The sequence below is a fragment of the Genypterus blacodes genome, unplaced genomic scaffold (genome assembly GCF_046128005.1).
Source record: "Genypterus blacodes isolate CSIRO-AG114 ecotype Tasmania unplaced genomic scaffold, CSIRO-AGI_Gbla_v1 ptg000055l_1, whole genome shotgun sequence".
Taxonomy (NCBI): Eukaryota; Metazoa; Chordata; class Actinopteri; order Ophidiiformes; family Ophidiidae; genus Genypterus; species Genypterus blacodes.
Window position 1 is genome coordinate 3,859,257 of NW_027466867.1, and position 17,761 is coordinate 3,877,017.

Here is a 17,761-nt window from a genome sequence, read left to right on the forward strand (position 1 = left end):
TACCAGCGTTTCCGCTACCAAAATAAAACCACAATAAAGGCAACCTAACGTGATTTGTTGGTTTAAAGTTACGGGGAAACTATGAAGATATCAATGGTTGAGAGTAGACGTTCCTACTATGTGAAGGAAAAAACAAATAAAAATAGTTTAACATCTAATTGGGGGCTTTCAATCTTATTTAATTATTACGAATGTTCTCTTGCCTGTTTGTTTGATGAATGGTTTTACGCCACAGTCACACATCAGAGGAGTTCCTGCGCCAAATAAAGAAACAGAACTTCTGACAGCTGTTTGCCTGCACTGAGAAACCTGAGACAGGAGCCTCTGAAGGCTCCAATCCCTGAATTCCCCCAGACCCCTGAGTGCTTCCACAGACACACTACACACACAAAGACACCAGAAGGAGAAGATCCAAGCAACTGCACAGCCTAATATGTAGCACATCGCTGTAACATGGTTATATTTGTCTCTAAACCCCTGCTGTTAACGTTGCTTCTTCTTGCTTTTGTTTTGACATCAGTGGCGCAATATGACAACTACAATTTCAGAAACTTCCCCAAAGAAGAGCTCATGTCCCTCACTACTGCCTACCAACGGGCTTTGGATCATTACACAGCGGAGAACTGGACGGAGTCGATCAAATATTTGGAGGTCAGTTTGCGCTTGCATCGACTCCTGAAGGACAGCAGGAGATACTGTGTTCAGCACTGCAACAAAGCCACATTTGAAGAGCCTTCTCTAACAGTAAACCAGGATCTCCGTGTTTACTGGCACATTATGATGAGAGCGACCTGTCTGAAGAAGTGCACAGCTCACTTCCCTGTGCTTCAGCTGTCTCCGCCCAGCACGGAAGTCATGGAGGATTTCAGCAGAAGGGCTCCATACAAATACCTGCACTTTGCTCATTCCAGGGTGAGCCACACAAAGGGAATGGCACTGTGAGAATGAATGAGATCAATCATGCATGGATCAGCACCAGCATCATCAGCATGCAGGTAACAGAGTTGTAGGAATAGGATGGCAGGCCAGGTGAATCATTTCTTCATCTTTCCCCCCAGCTGAATGACCTGCAGAGGGCGGTGCCGTGTGCTTACACCTACCTGCAGAGGAACCCAAAGGACCAGGAGATGCACCAACTCATGGAGCAGTACAAGAGCCGGTACGACCTCAGTGGCTTCCTCAACGACCACGAAGAACGACCTTATGAGGTGAGAAAGAGAAAACAGCATGGAGGTTGTCTCTAATGAAATACATGAAAGGTTAACTTTCCTGTATGCGTTGTGAGAGCTGATAGTATGGATAGTTCCTCTTCTAGGTCTTCTTCCTGAAAGGGGTGGGACTCATTGGTTCAGGCGACTACAGCAGCAGTGTCGACAGCATGGAGGAGGCGTTGAGACTTTACCTGCTTGAGTACGAGTTGTGCCAAGCAGACTGTCGAGGCGTCGGTCAGCTCTCTTCAGGAAGTGACCCAGTGATGGCAGGTTAGCGTCTGGTGCCCGGCTCTTTGTGATCCAGTTTCTTCTGTGCTGTGTGTATCCATGCTTTTGCTTTTCCACAGATGTCTATGTGGGCGTGGTGAAGTGTGAGCTGAAATGTGAGGAGAACTTGATGCCGAACATCGGTGGATATTTTGTGGAGAAATTTGTGCCCACTGTTTATTATTACCTCCAGTATGCATATTACAAGTGTAAGTACACAGCTACCTCGGTGGAAAAGTACAGCTGGATTCCAATTGCGACACCTTTAACACTGTAATTTGTGATGCCAGTGAACGATGGGCAGAGCGCTGTGCCCTGTGCGTCAAGCCACTCCTTGTTTGAGCCCGAAGACCAGATCATGAAGCAAAACCTGCTGTATTACAAAGCGTACAGTCAAGAGTGGGACCTGCAGCCTCAACACTTCACAGCTCGGACGGTGAGTTAAACACTCACCACACACCACTGCCCATTCAACCTAAGACCATATGACGTCATGCACACGAAGAATCTTACAATTCATCGTCTGAGAGCGGGACGTTATGAGCTTCAGTTGTTATTGCCTTCTGATGATGTGTGTCTGTTTGTACAGGAGGCCCTTAAACACTACAACCAGACTGTCACACTAAAACAGATGCTGGCATTTGCAGAGGAATACTCGGAGTTGGATGATGAGGTGAGACTAAAAGCTTTTCGCTGCAAGACACAATTCTGATGAGGAAAAAATGACCTGAGTGTTCCGTGAGGGGTTAATCCTTAGAAATAGTTGCCTATACACAGAGTCATTTTAAGGGATTTTTGTTATATTTTTCAGGATTTTTTTGGTGCAGAGGAGGCCGCACTGCTGGCCTCAGAGTCTCCTGATACCGAGTTTGAAGGAATGGGAGACTACGAGGAGTCCATATATGCTAAATGGTGGCAGCCGAAGGGAAAGGGGGACGCCGGGGTGTCAAATATTATATAGATAAAACACATAAAGCAACGCCATCACATATGTTCCCTCCACAAGGATACGGATTGGAAATTTGCAAATCACTAATCTTCATCTTGAACGTTCCCATCATTCTTCCGTTACATCCAAACACCACCCAGCTGATTGGTGTGTTTAAATTGCACGCAAAATAACGGTGGCGCACATGAAAGGTGAAATTTGAGATGGAATTTTTTGACAAGATTAATGATGTCATGTTGCAGCAACAAAAACAGTAGCGTTGTATGAGATACTGTGGCTAAAACGCGACAAAAACGTACAGTTCTGCGTCTCACCTTGCAGCTGGAAGAAAATAAACACCTGGCTTCCGGTTTGTTGTTAGTCCAATCAACGATCAGGGTGTAACACAGGTGAGGTAATACTGACAAATCCGACAATTTGGACATGTAATCCCTTCACTTTCATTTTATTTGTACATTAAAAGATTGCAGTTCTAAAGGATCTACACCACATTGTATTTCATTGTAATGCCGACAAAACGTCTTATAAAAGTCAATCAACTGAAGCTACACGGCTAGCCAACATTAGCACTGAGCTACTTACTACTTGAACGGGGAGAGTTCATTACTACTTTAAACATAAATGCATATGTGCTCACAATATAATGCGAGGTACAGTACATTGGAAGACGGTTCATTAAGTTTGTTTGCTACCCGACCTGATGAGCGAACGAGAGAAACCCATATTGTCTTATTTCCGATTCACCGGCTGCTGCTTACCTGGTGTCAAATGGCGGCGACGCCTCCTACTGGCGAAAGTAGGAACCGATCTTCACAACCCTTACATTAAAAGTAAGTAAAGCACACAACCTCTTTACTCTTGTATTTATTTTTATTATGCTCCTTGTATACAACAAGTCCACCAATCATCATCCACAATGAGATAAATGGGTAAAGTTAACCCAGATAAGGTGTTAAACAAGCTGTGACGCAACTTTGTCACTCTGTAAGTGAGCCACTGTGTATGAATACTTTTCTTTTTGCCTTCATTTCCTTTAGGCAATATCAAATAAATAGACAAATGTTCACTTGACACATCATAATCGCAGCTATGATGCACACAGTGGATGTTTACGTACTGCAACATTTACGGAAATAACTGCGTGCTAAAGATGAGACGGTCCACGTATGTCATAACCAATGAATACACCAAGAAAAAGTTCCACAACATTTCAAATTATCAGCATCTGTCCAGATTTATGACAAAGCACAAAATAAAAAGGCATTCAAAGACACTGCAGTGAACAGCAAAATAAAATGCCAGAAATAAGTTTACTATACTGAATATTTTACACAAAGAAAAATATTTCTTTACATATATCTAAACAAGTTGGAGTACAATTTGGACAGTAGAGGGTTTCATCCTCTTGCATACCAAAATAAATTAAACAGTACAACTACTTACAAGAAAATACACTAAAACGACAAATGAATGCCAACCAGGGCTTCACATTCAAATAAATAACATCCAAACACATCTTCTCTCAGGTTTAATACTATTAAGAAATGTTACATTCAGAAATGAGGTCTAGGGTTAGAAAGAGGGAGAGAGAGCTCTACCTGGGTGATCAGATGGATAATAATTCATTTATAGGGGGAAACAATTACTGTTTAAAGTAACATTTAAAATATAATACTAAATATCCCTCCCTGTGTAGTCTGTACGGAATTCACGCCGTAATCACTTTGCATCATGGAATTTCTGCAGCTTTCATTTATGAAAGGATCTATTGTTGGATCACCTTTGTACTTCAGTAACAACTTTGACAAATTTTAATTAATTCATGGCCAGTAGTGGAGAAAAATGACATCATAGGTTTAGAGAAAGAGAAAAAGGATTTGTACCCTGGTATTGGACTCAAGCTAAATTATTCATCACTATAAAACAAATTAAAGGCAAAACATAAAACTGTATGGAGTGTTGCCATTTTGCCAACATTGATATGAAATAAATCTCTTAAAAAAGGTCCCAAATTGTATGTTCAGTATCTGCAGGTCTCAGATTCACCTAAATGGAATACATTCTGGAGGAATCAAAGGACATCAAAGATCTAGAAACTATTCATTCACTTTAAAGACTTCATTAACCACTGTTGACAGATACACCAAAACCATTTGAATGCAGATATGAACATCTGAATCGGCTCCTCATGGATGAGCACAACTAAAGTCTGAACATTACTCAATAAAACGTCAAAATACGAGAGGGAAGCAAAATTCCAAATTAAAGATAAAATGAATCTTGCATATCAAAACTGGAAAGGGGATAAAGTGGCCCCACAATGGATACATTTTTTTAATTTAAAATTGCCTTCATTTTGTATAAAGACAAGTTTAATATCAACCATCGAACCAGTAGTGACCAAACAATATCTCTATAAAGTCACTGCATTTAAAAATAACAAGGTCAATAAACAAAGGAAAATAGCATTTGTTTTTCTTATGGGGAATTTCAAGTGTTGATCTGGAATATCTGCACATCCCTCACACAATAAGTTACAACGCCCACAAAGACAAAGTATCTGCTGCTTTTCCCCCCAAATCTAGTGACTGGATCAAAGTAATCTGATGATCCGAAAAGAAACGTTTGACCATGTCCTTACAACAATCAAGTCTCTCCATTTGAAAAACAATGAAGATAACCAAAATGAAAACATATGTGCAAAATACAATCTGAAGAGGAGTGTGTTGGTTCTACTAAACCTCTAATGAAGGATGAAACTGGGAACATGTCTGACAGTTTCATGTCACATTATGGGGAAACATGTTTTAGATTTCTGTTTGCCTGCAAGCTGGACAATATGAGTTGTTTTCTTATGCTTGTTGACCTTAGATAATCACTTACTGACGGTGCCGTTGACACTTAACTGTGAGAGCAGACGCGGATCTCCCCTCAGAGGCTTCAAAGGTTTCCTCCCTACACGTCTACAATCCCTGCATCCAGCACCTCACACCTCCAACAGACTGTGTTACAGAAAGCAAGTGACATCGAGACGTTGTTTGATTTTGCAGCCCCCATATTGAACCTTACAGTACTGAAACCAGGAGAGGAACCGAACAAGCCAGCTTGTCGGCCCCCTTTAACAATGCCCTCTGCCCAACCAGCCCACACATCTAGAGAGAGAAAACCGCTTCACTCTCGCTCTTCTGCAACATTCTTCTTCCTCCTTTTCCTTGCCTCCCATTTCTTTGTAACACGAGAGACAACCTGCCTCCATTTGTTGCATCCTTTCCTTGAGTGATGCCAAACATTTGTGCGGTCGTGTCCCCGGTCGCTTCATTAAAAACAGCTGCCTCTGGTAGTCTGAGCTCCTCTGTGGATGCTCGCTGAAAGCAATAAACCAAGAGGAGCCAGAGCTTCTGTGCCTCCCACATGGCCATCACTGCTCCGGCACCAGGTGGGATTTCCTCTGAAACACATCCTATACCATCAGAAACTCTCAGACCAAGCAAACCAGCTGGACTGTCGCCATTAAAAAGGGGCTTGGTTTGAGTCCCACCTTCCCTGGGAATCCTCAGAGATTAGATCTAGTACACAAGTTTCCTCGTTTCTCGACTTCTCATCTGTGGACCTTCCAGTTCCTGAGGAGGTGAAGTTTCCAGGCTGGGAGGGTGAGGGAGGAGGCGGGGAGGTTGTTGGGTTGGAGTTGGCGACGCTGCCCCCTGGTGGTGGAGGAGGAGGCGGCGGTGGCCAATAAGAGCCTCCCTGCTCCCAGCCTGCCCTCTGCCACCCAGGCCTTCAGACTCGCAGACAGACACGCTGCAAGGGAGACAGTTTAGCATTTTGAATGAATTGGAGGAATATTCATGCGGTACTATTTGCTAATACAAGCAATTAAACATAAATACAGTATATAGATTTATTCATTACATAAATGAGTCCAAAACGGGACCTGCCTGGATTTCAATAATACCGACTGTTTAGGATGATTTGTATAACACAAGTCATCTAAACATGACATCATTGCAGTTGCTTTGTATCTCAAACACACCACACCACCAAATCTGTTCACAACCCAACTCATCACAGAGAATAAGTTGCTTATAACTGAGGGCTCTTTCCTGTTGAGGCCAGCGTACCTCTGATGTCTTTCCATGCACACACAGCAGGCAGTGTGAGAGTCTCACTCCTGGATCTCTGTCAGGGCCACACAGCATGCTGCCCGCTCATCCTTACTGTGGGTGGGGCCGTCGTGGCACAGCGTCACTGACTGACTCACGCCGCCTCCGCCCGTCACGCTGCGACTGCGGCTTGTCAGCTTCTTCAGCTCGCTGGCGAAGGAGATGCCTTTCCTTTTGTCTTCCCGCACCACCTGAGTGGGTAGGAAGAGGTTACTTCTTTTTGTCATTTCTAAATGTTCCATTCAAATGTTCTTTTTGTCATTTGGACAAACTTGAACAGTCCTTTGAAATTCTTCTAGTTGACCTTTATTCAACAAGGCAAGTTAATAACAGCACATTGTTATCAGTAAAGGTGTCAGCAAAAAGGACCTTGATGGCAAGAAGATGGTAAAAATAAAAATAAATACAGCATATAAAAACATTAAATGAAGATACAGCAGCAGGGGTTAAATCATCAAAACCAGTATGCAAGGAAACAAACTACACACACACTACACAGGGAAGGGAAAATAGAAAAGCAATAATGCAGATGTTAACATTCACATATTTGGTGATTTCAATGTGAAACATGATGCATAAAGCATCTGAATCAATACACAAAGTTAGTAGGGAAATTTACTGTACAAAGTTTAAGACTGTCCATGACAATTGTACACACACACACACACACACACACACACACACGTAGGATGAGATGCATGCAAGTTGACATGAAAATAAAAGGGGAAAAGTCTCTGGGCTTAAAAATCTGTCGCCATGGTTACAGCTACCTGCTCCTTTAGTTTCAGGATGAACTTTCCCGCCCCCCGCCAGCGGCTCTGGGCCTGGTACACGCACTCGTGATCCAGCAGGGTGCGCTGCAGGGGCTTGGTGGCAGAGCCCTTCTTGGTGCCTGCTGCTTCCTTGGTCACCTCCTCCATAAGGACGTAGTCGCCAGGGTTGGGGTTGGACAGGATGCTGCAGGAGTATTTGGCCTTTGACAGAGTCTGATCAGGAGAGAACGAGAGAGAGGATGCAATCCAAATAAACCCACAAAAATCCCCATAAGTAAGCCTGAAGCATATATACACACACTTTGGGTGAGAGAGGAAGGAGCCTCACCTGCTGGATGATGTCCTGCGCGGTGCTGTAACGCGGCGCCTTAATAACGGTGTGAGGCTGTTCTGGAGAGACTTCATGGACCTGGACAAAGAACATGTCCTCCTCTCCTCCCCCTTCTCTGTCTCCGATGCTAATCACCTCCTCTCCCTCCACCGCTGCGCTCTTCTCCGCAAGGTTCTGCCCCCCCAAAGAAATTCACAGTCAGAGAGAAAACACTGTGTACAGGCGGTGAACCAGCATGCGAGCGTGGCATTTTAAGATTCAAACTAAGTGAAGCAGATGTTTTAAATCTGAAAAATGATCTGCCTTAAAATTGACAGCACATCATTCATTGTCTGTTTGCGGTTTACAGAATGGCCACAAGGGGGAACTAAAGCCTCGATAAAGGACGAAACAACACTATGAGCCAAGTGCGAAACTGAGGCAGGAGTAGTTTCACCACACAAACTTGGTACAAAGGGAGAGGGGAATATAAGATTATGTAATAATAACAAATAAAATCTAATGATCAATTATTACCAATAAAACCTATGACTTGTACTCTTTCAATCAGCTTTGAGTCTGTGTGTACCTCCTCTCTCATTTTCAGGCAGATTCTCCCGACACATCCCTCCCCGGCCTGCCAGCTGTAGACCAGCCTGACCACTTCCTCCTCGGGCGCCAGGGGGCGCTGTTGGGCACAGCGCTTCACCTCGCTACGCTCCTTCGAAAGAGGAAGCTTCTCCTCACACAGGAAGTACTCTGACGGGTTTTCTGTGGATGCTACAACCTGTAGGAATTGCACAACATATCACCTGACCTGCCATCTCTCTCTCTCTCTCCGTGTGTGATGTTGTTGATGTGTTTGCCGTTAACTCACCGTGTTTAGGAGCTGTTTGGCGGTGGTCTGCTCTGTGATGCTGAAGACGGCAAAGGGTTCTGGGCCGGGCGCTCCGTGCACCGTCACCCGGTGCTGCTGGGACGCACGTTCCTCCTCCGAGCTGAACAGCTACGACACAAACAGAGCAGGAGGGGAGTGAGGAAAATAAAACCTCTGCTTTATTCTACAGCTTTCTACTCACCAAGAGCAACAAAGAGGTCTTTATTTACCAGGGACGAGGGAGTGGAGCCAGCTGTGGAGCCCTCCTCCATCCTGTGGCTGTAGATGAACAAGCTGGACACCTCCAGCGCCTCATTGTGCTGCGTCCTCATCTGAACATGTCTGTACCCTGAAACACACAAAAACAATGTTGACCTGATGGGATCGAGGACATGCCGGCACTGCAATTGGACTCACCAGCCAGCAGATGGCGCCCTAGATGCTCGTGAGCTTGTAATGAGGTTCTCACCGGGCTTGAGGGCCTTCAGGGGCAGCGTCCTCTGCGCGGTCGTCTGCGAGCTGTTGTTCTCCACCACGGAGAGGCGCAGGAAGCACATCTCCTCGAAGTGCACGGTGAACTGGAAGTGCTCGCTCCACATGGGGTTGAGCGTGTTGCGGTGGATGGGCTTTGTGCGGAAGTGGCAGCCGTCGATCGGCATACCCAGCACGTCAACCTCCACACAGGGGCTGCCAGCGCTGTTGCCGGGGCAAACGTTCTGGCCAGACACGATCTGTGGAGAGAGGAGACCAAACATCAAAGTCAAGCTTCTTTTCTGTTAGTTTGAGGAAGAAATGCTTCTCTCTCTCTCTCTTGCTCGCTCATATGGGCCCAAACTCTGGTTTTACGAGCATTACATCATCAGTCTGTTTACACCGGTGGTTTACAGGACAAGTGTTCACGAGACCTCGGGGCGCTTGGATTACTGATCTCAGGATGATGATTGTGATAATTGTGGGAAGATAAACGGGAGAAGCTCAGATTCCTCACAGCAGCTACGAGCTCCGACTCATCAACACCATATTGTGGCAGCGTTCACTGACTGCCCTAACCGGAGGGGCACTTAGGAAGTTATTGTTATTGTAAATGAAGCACAGAACGTGTAGATTTGTGATTGTGACTAAAGGTTCTGTGATTGTGGCCCGTTTTCCTCGCTGAGCTCTTTTTCTTATTCGCCATTATATCACTGCAGATTAGCTGGGTGGCCTGTCACATAGTGCAAACACACACGGTTCATAACAACATAAATCTTGTGTCTTCTGTCTGTGCACTGTAGGAGTGTATGTGTGTGGGTGTGTGTGTGTCGCCAGCTGCAAATGAAGAACTGCTCCATTTTTGAAAGCTTTGTGATATCTGCTTTGACTAAAGAGAAAACACTTTTAATGTTTAAACCTGCTAAGGAGGCGAGGAGCTGAAATGTGTGTTTGAGTGCCAAAGCGATGAAGAGGGAAGCCGGTGTGGACTCACTTTGATGGAGAAGACGGCAGGGCTCATTTTCTCCACGTCCCTCTCCATCGGACTGAACTGCTGGTACAGAGGACAGCTGCGGTCCCACAGCACCGCCGGCTTCAGCACGTAGCCGCAGCCGCCGTTGGACTCGAACAGCGCTGTGTTCAGCTGCATGGGCAGGTCTGCGGTAACGACCACAAGAGATTTAAAAACACAGAGACAGACAGACAGACATGAAAGAAAGGAATACGAATGGACACGGGGGGGAGAAGCTTACCGTCGGTCTGGTAGTTGAGCGCCACCAGCTGCATGCCGTGCAGCCAGAAGGGCAGCGGGTTGGGGTTGGCCGAGTCGATCCTGGTGGCGGCCGGGTACGTGCGCAGCAGCTGGCAGGCCGTGTGCTGGATCAGCTTCTGCGAGTAGCGGCGGCACAGGCGCTTGGCGGCGTTCTCGTTGACGGACGAGATGTGGTAGCACTTGGGCGTGCGGATGATGGCGCTGAGCGAGGTGGGCGCGCTGAGGACGGGTGACGTCTGCTGCTCCCCCCAGCTCAGCCGCTCGCCGCCACCTACAGGCACAGGTAGAGGAATGTTTACTCCATTCTCGAGGTCTAAGTTTCATGTCTTCCTCTAATGCGCCTTTACCTTTCCCAGGTGTGCGGTTCTGCGTCGGAGCCTCCGCCGTGGTGCTGCTTCGAGGCGGCGCCGTGCCAAATATGGACTTCCTGCATTTACCCCTGTCTTTGGCCCTGCCAGAGCCGGCCGGGGACAGAGTGGACAGACCTGAGGAAGGAGACAGGAAAGAGCGGTCAGACATGGGACGGCTGAGTTTATCCACATCTGTTATTTCTTAAACGCAATGCACAGGAATCAAACTTAACCATGTAATCACTCGACTACAAGATGACGCATGTAAAACCTTTCCTCCCTTTCTGGTGTCTGTATAATGATGTAATAAGAATTCAGTATTATCTTAATTTAAGCGTCTGTGCAGGACAGATTGGCTCGTTCTGCTCGAGCGATCCTGAATCCGAGATTTTCCCTTTGCCCTTTCCTCTCGGTCTCAATAAGACGTCCGAGTAAACACGGGCAGATATCTCACAAAGAGACGAGGAGACAAAAAGGGAAGAGGACACTTGAGGGAGGGAGGAAGGAGGAGATAAGAGGGGTATTTAAGAAAAGGGCAGACATATTTGGGACGTGTGGTAACAGAGAATGAAGATGGAGTCCAGCGAGTGGAAACGCTGGACTCCATAGAGACGTTATGGGTAGCAAAACTCAAGAGTCTTGGGCGAGAATATTCCAGAAGGAGCAAAGGTGACACCTGATTCAGACTACTTCTACTTCTACTTTAAGATGTCCCAGTTCTTTACGCGTAACATAAAAACAACTCGGTCCACTTCTGTCGGGCTGCTCTGGGACCGACGAACGCCACAATAAAGCGAGTAAACACTTTCCCATGAGGTGGGGGAGGGGACGGGGACGTCATTGTCCAAGTGGGTGTCCAGTGTGGGAGAGAGAGCGGAGTGTGACACAGGGATATTAAATATTCCAGAGTGAATCAGTTTGAATACATGGGGAGAGGGGCTGACCTCTGACCTTTCTGATGAGAATAGATTAGAGTGGGACGGGACGGAGACACAGTCGCTCATGACTCATCGAGGACGTTTCTGTTTTTTTTGGGGGGGGACAGAAAAACATCTCAAAGCAAAAGCCTACCGGGGAATTTGACGGCCTGGCAGTAGATGATGAGGTCAGAGAGCTCCTGGGCGATCTGACGACTCTCCTTCTTGTTCTGAGGAAGGTAAAACTCCTCCCCCAGCTCCATGTCAAACACCTAAAAAGGATGCAGGGAGACACGGGACATGAGTATTGTGTGTGTGTGTGTGCAGCTACTTCAGTCTTCACGCTCATTTGTGTGTGTTGCACTCTCCGCTCTGCAGACTCCCACCTTTCCTTTGCTCGGCGTGGAGCTGTCGGCCTTCTTCATCCTTTTGGGCGCCTCGTCCACAGGTTGGTCCTCCTTGTCTCCAGACGTCTTCCCCTCTGGCTTGTCATCCAGGATGTTATCTGCAGTGACAATGTGTTCAGATTCTTTTAGAATTAGCAGCAGGAGACGGCGCTTCAAGTCCAGTCTGGGGGTGAAAGTTCATGCTCTTTGTGATCAATTACTGTAAATGTCAGAGGAAGGGACATTTCTCAGCTGCTAACCCGATGGAATCTAATGTAATTTCAAATTAAAGCATTTTTGTCTTGTTTTGAAAACAGTTAAGCATCTGTCGACCGTAAACGGGAGGGAGTCCAGTTCCTCCCACTCAATCACGCCGGCCTTAAGTAGAAACAGACGTACAGTATATCATCTTGAAAAATACAGAAGCGTTCCATCACCGAAAAGCCGTTTTTAGTTCCTGACATATGGGGAAATCCCGGGTTTGGGAAGAGCTGACCCCCAGATTCAACCTCGTAGGCTTCCGAAAGTTGGGAAGTCGGGAGACTGGTGGCAAACGAATGGCTGCTTGGGCTAAAATAGAAGACCTCACTAACTGCTGATTTCTTCTGACGGGCAGGGATGAAGCAGGGACGGGGTAGTTTCCCCTGTTGTGTTGTTTAGAGCAGGGGGGGGGGGGGGGGGGGGGCACGCAGGGCCTGAGAAACCAGATGGCTTTTGTTTTGTTTCCCCCCCAATGAGCTCTGCCCAGCCACTGGCGAGGTCACAGATGAATACAGCGGAGAGGACGAAGGGAGGAGAGGAGAAGAGAGAATAGAGAGAGATTCTCACACACACACACACATACACACAGGGGTCCCAAAACCACTCATCTTTTGACTAATATTCTCCATTTTACAATCCAATTGCTTATTCAATTAAGTAAAAGTGATCGAGTGCAATCTGTATCCAACGACAAATAAATTACATTCAATTTCAAAACAAACAGAAACATGTTGGGCGTGTCAATGCGTCACCCCAGCCCTACTGCTCTAACTGTCATTCAGAAGTGTGTATCTTTGAAGAATACGCACAGATGAGGTCGTCCCTGCCCTGTCCTACATTTTATATTGCATAAGGGCTCCAGATACAGACAATATGCACAAGCACAGAGCCACGTCACAGTTAGGGCAAAAACAACCAAAATAACACACACACACACACACACATCCAGGTTAAACACTTAAAGTGAAGAATCTGGATCGGAGGTGATGTTGACCCCACATGAACACACTGACAGACAAAAAAGCTGCAAACTGCTGGCCGACATCACGTAATCAATGTCACAGTGGTAATAAAAGACAAGCGCGCCTCATTAGAACATTATTATTCTTCCGATAGTCATATAGTTGTGCTCGGGTGCCACCTTCATACAAATTCTCAGATCGTTAGCAACGGGAGCAATTTGTAAACGGGACTACAGAGGCCTGGCTTTGTGCCATAACGCCACTTTGTGGTCTGAACAAAACCAGGATGCAAGCGAGCCGCCCCAGGCGCCTGAGTGATGGTTGTCAATTTGGTTTTATAGCGTTGTTTCAAAGCGATTAGATTTGATTGCTGCTATGTGAGATGGCCAGAGTAGCTGCTGCTGACGCTGTTGACACGAAGCGCAGGAAGCTGGCAGGGATTGATGCACGCAAAGGTGTGTGTGTGTGGGTGAACAGTGAGCATATTTAGCTGCGTGGGGCAGAGTGATACACACTTGGCTGGGAAGCAACCCAGCCTTGGGCTTAGGGGCGGTTTGGGTTATGGTTCCGTTCGTTACTCCTCCCTGGGATCCAAGAAGCAGTAACTCGGCAACAATGACCATCTACACACCAATGTTTCCTCTGTGAGAATTCTGCAGTGGTAGAACGCTACAGCGACGTCATAACGACACATTACAGAGTTTAATTTAGGAACTTCTTTTTTGCAAGAATAAAATATCAGAATGGGTAAATGTACAAATACAGGTAAAGTCCAAATGACTCCCTGCTAAGCACTGCAGAGTGAGAATTCAGGGGAAACATTGGCCCCCGGCAGCGTTTAGCCATAGCCGTGCGTTTACCTTCCAGGCCATAGGAGGCAGTAGAGGCCGTGAGGACGTCGGCTGAATAGGAAACAGGCAAGATAAAAATAAGAGAGGGAAGGATTGAGAACAGCGCCTCCACTTAAGAGACTAAGGGGTTAAAAAAGAATTTAAATGTAAAGATTAGAAAGGTTTGTTCCACCAGAAACACCATATTCTATAAATGTTCATTTATCCATTAAAACCCTTTACCCCCTCGTGTTCGTCGTGTTTGCCTTTTTCGTCTCTCTCTTACCGTCCGACAACGACTCGTAGTCGTAGTCGTACTCGTCTTCTTCCTCCTCCTCTTCCTCATTGCCGTGGTTGCCAGGCGAGGTAACCCCCGGCGACCCGTTGCTCGCCTGGGCCTGCATGTGGGCCAGTTGGTGAGCCTGAAACGCGAATACAAAATATGTAAACGAACGATGCCAGAGTAGCAGATCCCCCCTCTGAGTCCGCACCCCCAGGTTGAGAACCGCAGGCTTAGTGATTCCTGAAAACAGATGTGAAAGCACATCTGTTAAAGCACTGACCTTTTGTTTAAGGATGTCCACTGGTGCCTGGTGGGCTTTGAGCTTCTTGTTTTTGAGGAGGATCTTTCCCCGGAGCTGCAGCGGTGACGGCAGGTGGGGGTCGTCGCTGAAGTCGCCCTCGAAGAGGAAGCGCGTCACCAGGCGTTCTCCAAACACCGTCTGGTTAACACACAATCAAATGTGACAAGACGGTCGTCAATAAAAGATGAGTGTTGGAGTACAGAGGAGGAGGAGGAGGCAGTCACAAGCTGAAGAGGCAAACTTAGTGACTTTATCAACACAAAACTATGCTTCAGCCAAACAAGTGACATGGTGCTCCGACAAAAACAAAAATGTCAACATAATAGACTTCATCAGGCCACTCAGAAGTCCATCTCCAGGGAGGCTGGAACGCTGGGAAATTTGGCGAGATGAAAGCCAAATGATATTCCTTTTTCCATATGCGTGGCCTTCCAGTTCAAAAAAAGAAAAGAAAAGAAAGACACAATGTAGCTGAAAGGCTAGAAAAGCAAAATCCTCTGAGTGGACGGCTGCCAACTCTCAAGGCCCCGAGCAGCTGAGAACATCTGCCCGGGGAAACTTGAATGACTCGAACCGGAAAAGAAGCAGAACCCCACATGTTCAGTGAGGAAGAGGAGGACTGTGGCTCTTCCTCTCTGAGGTAAACATAAGCAGCGTCTGAGTTCTGACTCGTCTCACCTTGAAGATCTCAGCCATCTTGCGCTGCTGTGGCAGGGAGCAGTGGTTCTCTATGGACAGGATGACCGGCATGTCAGAGTTGACGAAGGCCGACCGACTCACCGCTTCCACCACATCCTGGAGGATCATGGGAGAGATACAATTCTCTGAGATGGTGAAGAACATCAAACACAGCACGTGTTCTCAAACATCGAGTGTGTGAATGAGACAACTTAAACGCATTTCTAACCTTGAAGGGTATCTTGGTGGTCAGTGTGTGTCCGTGATAGATCACTGGCATTCCATCATCTCCATCCCAGCAGTCCAATTCCACACTTCTACAGCCTTGCAGCAGCACCTATGTAGCCACGACAACCGACAACACTACTACATACATTCGACAAAGATTTGCCCAAGATTTATACAGAAAGACACAAATCCAAGGTCACTCTCAGAGATTCACTGACCCTGTCCAAACCCTCAGACTCACCTGGCTGTAGAGCTCCACAGAGGACTCTCCTTTGAGCTGATGGCCCGTCAGGTAGGTGTTGTGGGACGACTCGATGTAGTAGAAGGACAGAGGGTGCTGGAGCTCCTCCGGGTTCACCTGGGACTCCTCGTTATGAGACGCAAAGTTCTCCTTGTCCATCAGGTACCTGGCAGGAAGGAGAGGGACATTGAGATCGGATGATGTCACTGCGCTGTGTCACAGCTAGTGGCGATGATGTTTTACTTCACCTTGCAAATCCTTCGAATGACATCCATCCCATTTGCCGCATGCTAGATGAAGGCTCAAATCTCTGCAAGAGGATAAGCAAGACATCAACGTAATTCAAATTCATTCAGAACATTCATCTCGCAATCAAATCTCACCTGTCTTATCGCGTCTTTACCTGTATGATGCTGAGAATTTCGTCGTAGCTCAAGCTTTCTCGCTGACAGTTGACCAGGAAGTCGTTGAGCTCGGGGATGGCCAGTCCCAGCACGCCCAACGACGAGTTCTCCACCCCGGTGCCGTTGGTCACGATGCTGGCCGCCGCGATGGCGTCGGAGATCTGCTTCTGGTTGTCGGACATCTGCTGCCTGGTCCGGATGAGCAGGCCCAGATCAGAACCGTTGCGGGTCAGTAAGTCTGGAGGGGGTAGCCGGAGGATGTGTTGTTAGATTTGACAATTTTACAGTTTTGCCTTCTTAATCTAATCTTCATTTGGGGTTGCGGTGCGCCCCCGGTGCATGTGTGTGTGTGCGTGCATCTCATGTAACTGCATGCGTTTGAAACTGAATTGCCCAACTATGGGATAATAAAAGTTTAATTTAAAGTTTAGTATAAATACATAGAAGAATAACATTGTTCTAATCTAACTGTGTGTGCTGATACCAAGGTCTGGCTGCAGTCCTGTGTCCTTGTCGTCGATCCTGAGGTTGGTGTACAGAGGAGCCGACTCTGGACTTGAACGGCTGCAGGGCACGGCAAAGGTGTCGAACAGCTCCTTCAGGTCTTTCCTACTTCGGGTACTGGAGAAGAAACGGAGAGATGGGATTTAATACTCAGGAATGGGATGATGTCGTCTCCAAAAGTTGATGCATTCACTCCGAGCTGGCTGCTGGAGTTTGACACATGGATTAGAGGATACCATTTGAAAAATGTAGAAAGATTGATACATACAGGAATGTTCTTATCAGAGTTATAGATTATGTACAAAAAAGGAAAACTTGGAAAAATGCCTTGGGTGGGATAAGATTGAGAAGCATTTGTTGAATTTGTTTTATCGCGCATAGAATGTCTACTACTGATAAGAGCACAAAGATTATAGAACAAAAATGTTATCCAAACATGTTCTGTGTTTGTGTCTTATTGCTTTTAAACACCACTGCACGAGAACAATGTGTGTGACCTACCTAAACGACTTGAAGAGCTCGACAAACTCGATGAAGCTCATTGTGCTGTCGGAAATCATGAGATTCTGGAAGCCTCTGAAGCAGCCTTTGCTCCGGCCGTGCCACGACCTGCTGCTCCACGCTCTGCAACGGACACCGAAGAGAAAAGAGAAGAAGAAAACATGATAAGATGACTCGGGAGAACGTGTCCCAGTCCTTCGGCGGGGTTCAAACTTGTGTCCTTACCCCGGCTGTGATTTGGAATTTCCTGAAAGGATGGGAGAGGATTGTGGGCGGGACTGGTTGGAGCCTGCCATGCTGGAGGAAGAGGAGGAGGAGGAGGAGGAGGTGGAAGAGGCGTGTAATCCAGGGCTCTTGCTGCTCGACAGGGAGAACGGTCCGGGGAAACTTTCCTCTGAGGGAGAACAGAGGTCTGAGGATTGATGTTGAAACTTTTATGCGTTCCTACAAATTAGTTTAATTCCAAAAAGTGTTACCTGACTCTTCTTGGTCTAAGCTGTCCGACTCTGGTCCGTTCCGATATATTCCCTCCTTACAGCTCCGGGTTTTTCTGGAAGCCATCTCGTCATCTGTGGCGTCTCCACTGTCGCCCTGCGTCGCATAGGGAAACAATATGAGCCATCA

At 46.8% G+C, this 17,761-nt stretch overlaps 2 protein-coding genes across 5 annotated transcripts in view; one reads left to right on the forward strand and one right to left on the reverse strand.

The window, feature by feature from the left end:
• The first annotated feature begins 52 nt into the window (after nt 1-52).
• On the forward strand, nt 53-2,805 carry LOC143001782 (endoplasmic reticulum protein SC65-like). Its single transcript, XM_076151561.1, has 8 exons — nt 53-912; nt 1,059-1,208; nt 1,316-1,481; nt 1,559-1,687; nt 1,769-1,914; nt 2,068-2,151; nt 2,290-2,576; nt 2,649-2,805. Exons 1-7 carry the CDS (start codon nt 454-456, stop codon nt 2,437-2,439), a joined length of 1,284 nt encoding a protein of 427 aa, XP_076007676.1. The 5' UTR covers nt 53-453; the 3' UTR covers nt 2,440-2,576; nt 2,649-2,805.
• Nucleotides 2,806-3,288: 483 nt separating this feature from the next.
• Nucleotides 3,289-17,761, reverse strand: part of plce1 (phospholipase C, epsilon 1) — a 47,369-nt gene continuing 32,896 nt past the window's right edge. For 2 of the 4 annotated variants that reach the window (XM_076151553.1, XM_076151554.1), the window contains exons 21-45: nt 17,614-17,728; nt 17,363-17,531; nt 17,138-17,260; nt 16,617-16,753; nt 16,132-16,370; nt 15,977-16,038; nt 15,729-15,894; nt 15,489-15,596; nt 15,260-15,376; nt 14,561-14,719; nt 14,284-14,419; nt 14,028-14,069; nt 11,945-12,063; nt 11,713-11,830; nt 10,639-10,776; nt 10,272-10,562; nt 10,013-10,176; nt 9,017-9,278; nt 8,778-8,896; nt 8,548-8,676; nt 8,260-8,457; nt 7,689-7,865; nt 7,358-7,573; nt 6,546-6,778; nt 3,289-6,225 (exon numbers count right to left, since the gene is read on the reverse strand). In XM_076151553.1, coding sequence (XP_076007668.1) covers nt 6,590-6,778; nt 7,358-7,573; nt 7,689-7,865; nt 8,260-8,457; nt 8,548-8,676; nt 8,778-8,896; nt 9,017-9,278; nt 10,013-10,176; nt 10,272-10,562; nt 10,639-10,776; nt 11,713-11,830; nt 11,945-12,063; nt 14,028-14,069; nt 14,284-14,419; nt 14,561-14,719; nt 15,260-15,376; nt 15,489-15,596; nt 15,729-15,894; nt 15,977-16,038; nt 16,132-16,370; nt 16,617-16,753; nt 17,138-17,260; nt 17,363-17,531; nt 17,614-17,728 — 3,693 coding nt within the window. In that variant the 3' untranslated portion in view covers nt 3,289-6,225; nt 6,546-6,589. Of the gene's footprint in view, nt 6,226-6,545; nt 6,779-7,357; nt 7,574-7,688; nt 7,866-8,259; nt 8,458-8,547; nt 8,677-8,749; nt 8,897-9,016; nt 9,279-10,012; nt 10,177-10,271; nt 10,563-10,638; nt 10,777-11,712; nt 11,831-11,944; nt 12,064-14,027; nt 14,070-14,283; nt 14,420-14,560; nt 14,720-15,259; nt 15,377-15,488; nt 15,597-15,728; nt 15,895-15,976; nt 16,039-16,131; nt 16,371-16,616; nt 16,754-17,137; nt 17,261-17,362; nt 17,532-17,613; nt 17,729-17,761 lie in introns of those variants that run through there. The other 2 variants (XM_076151555.1, XM_076151556.1) reach the window with 2 other exon arrangements.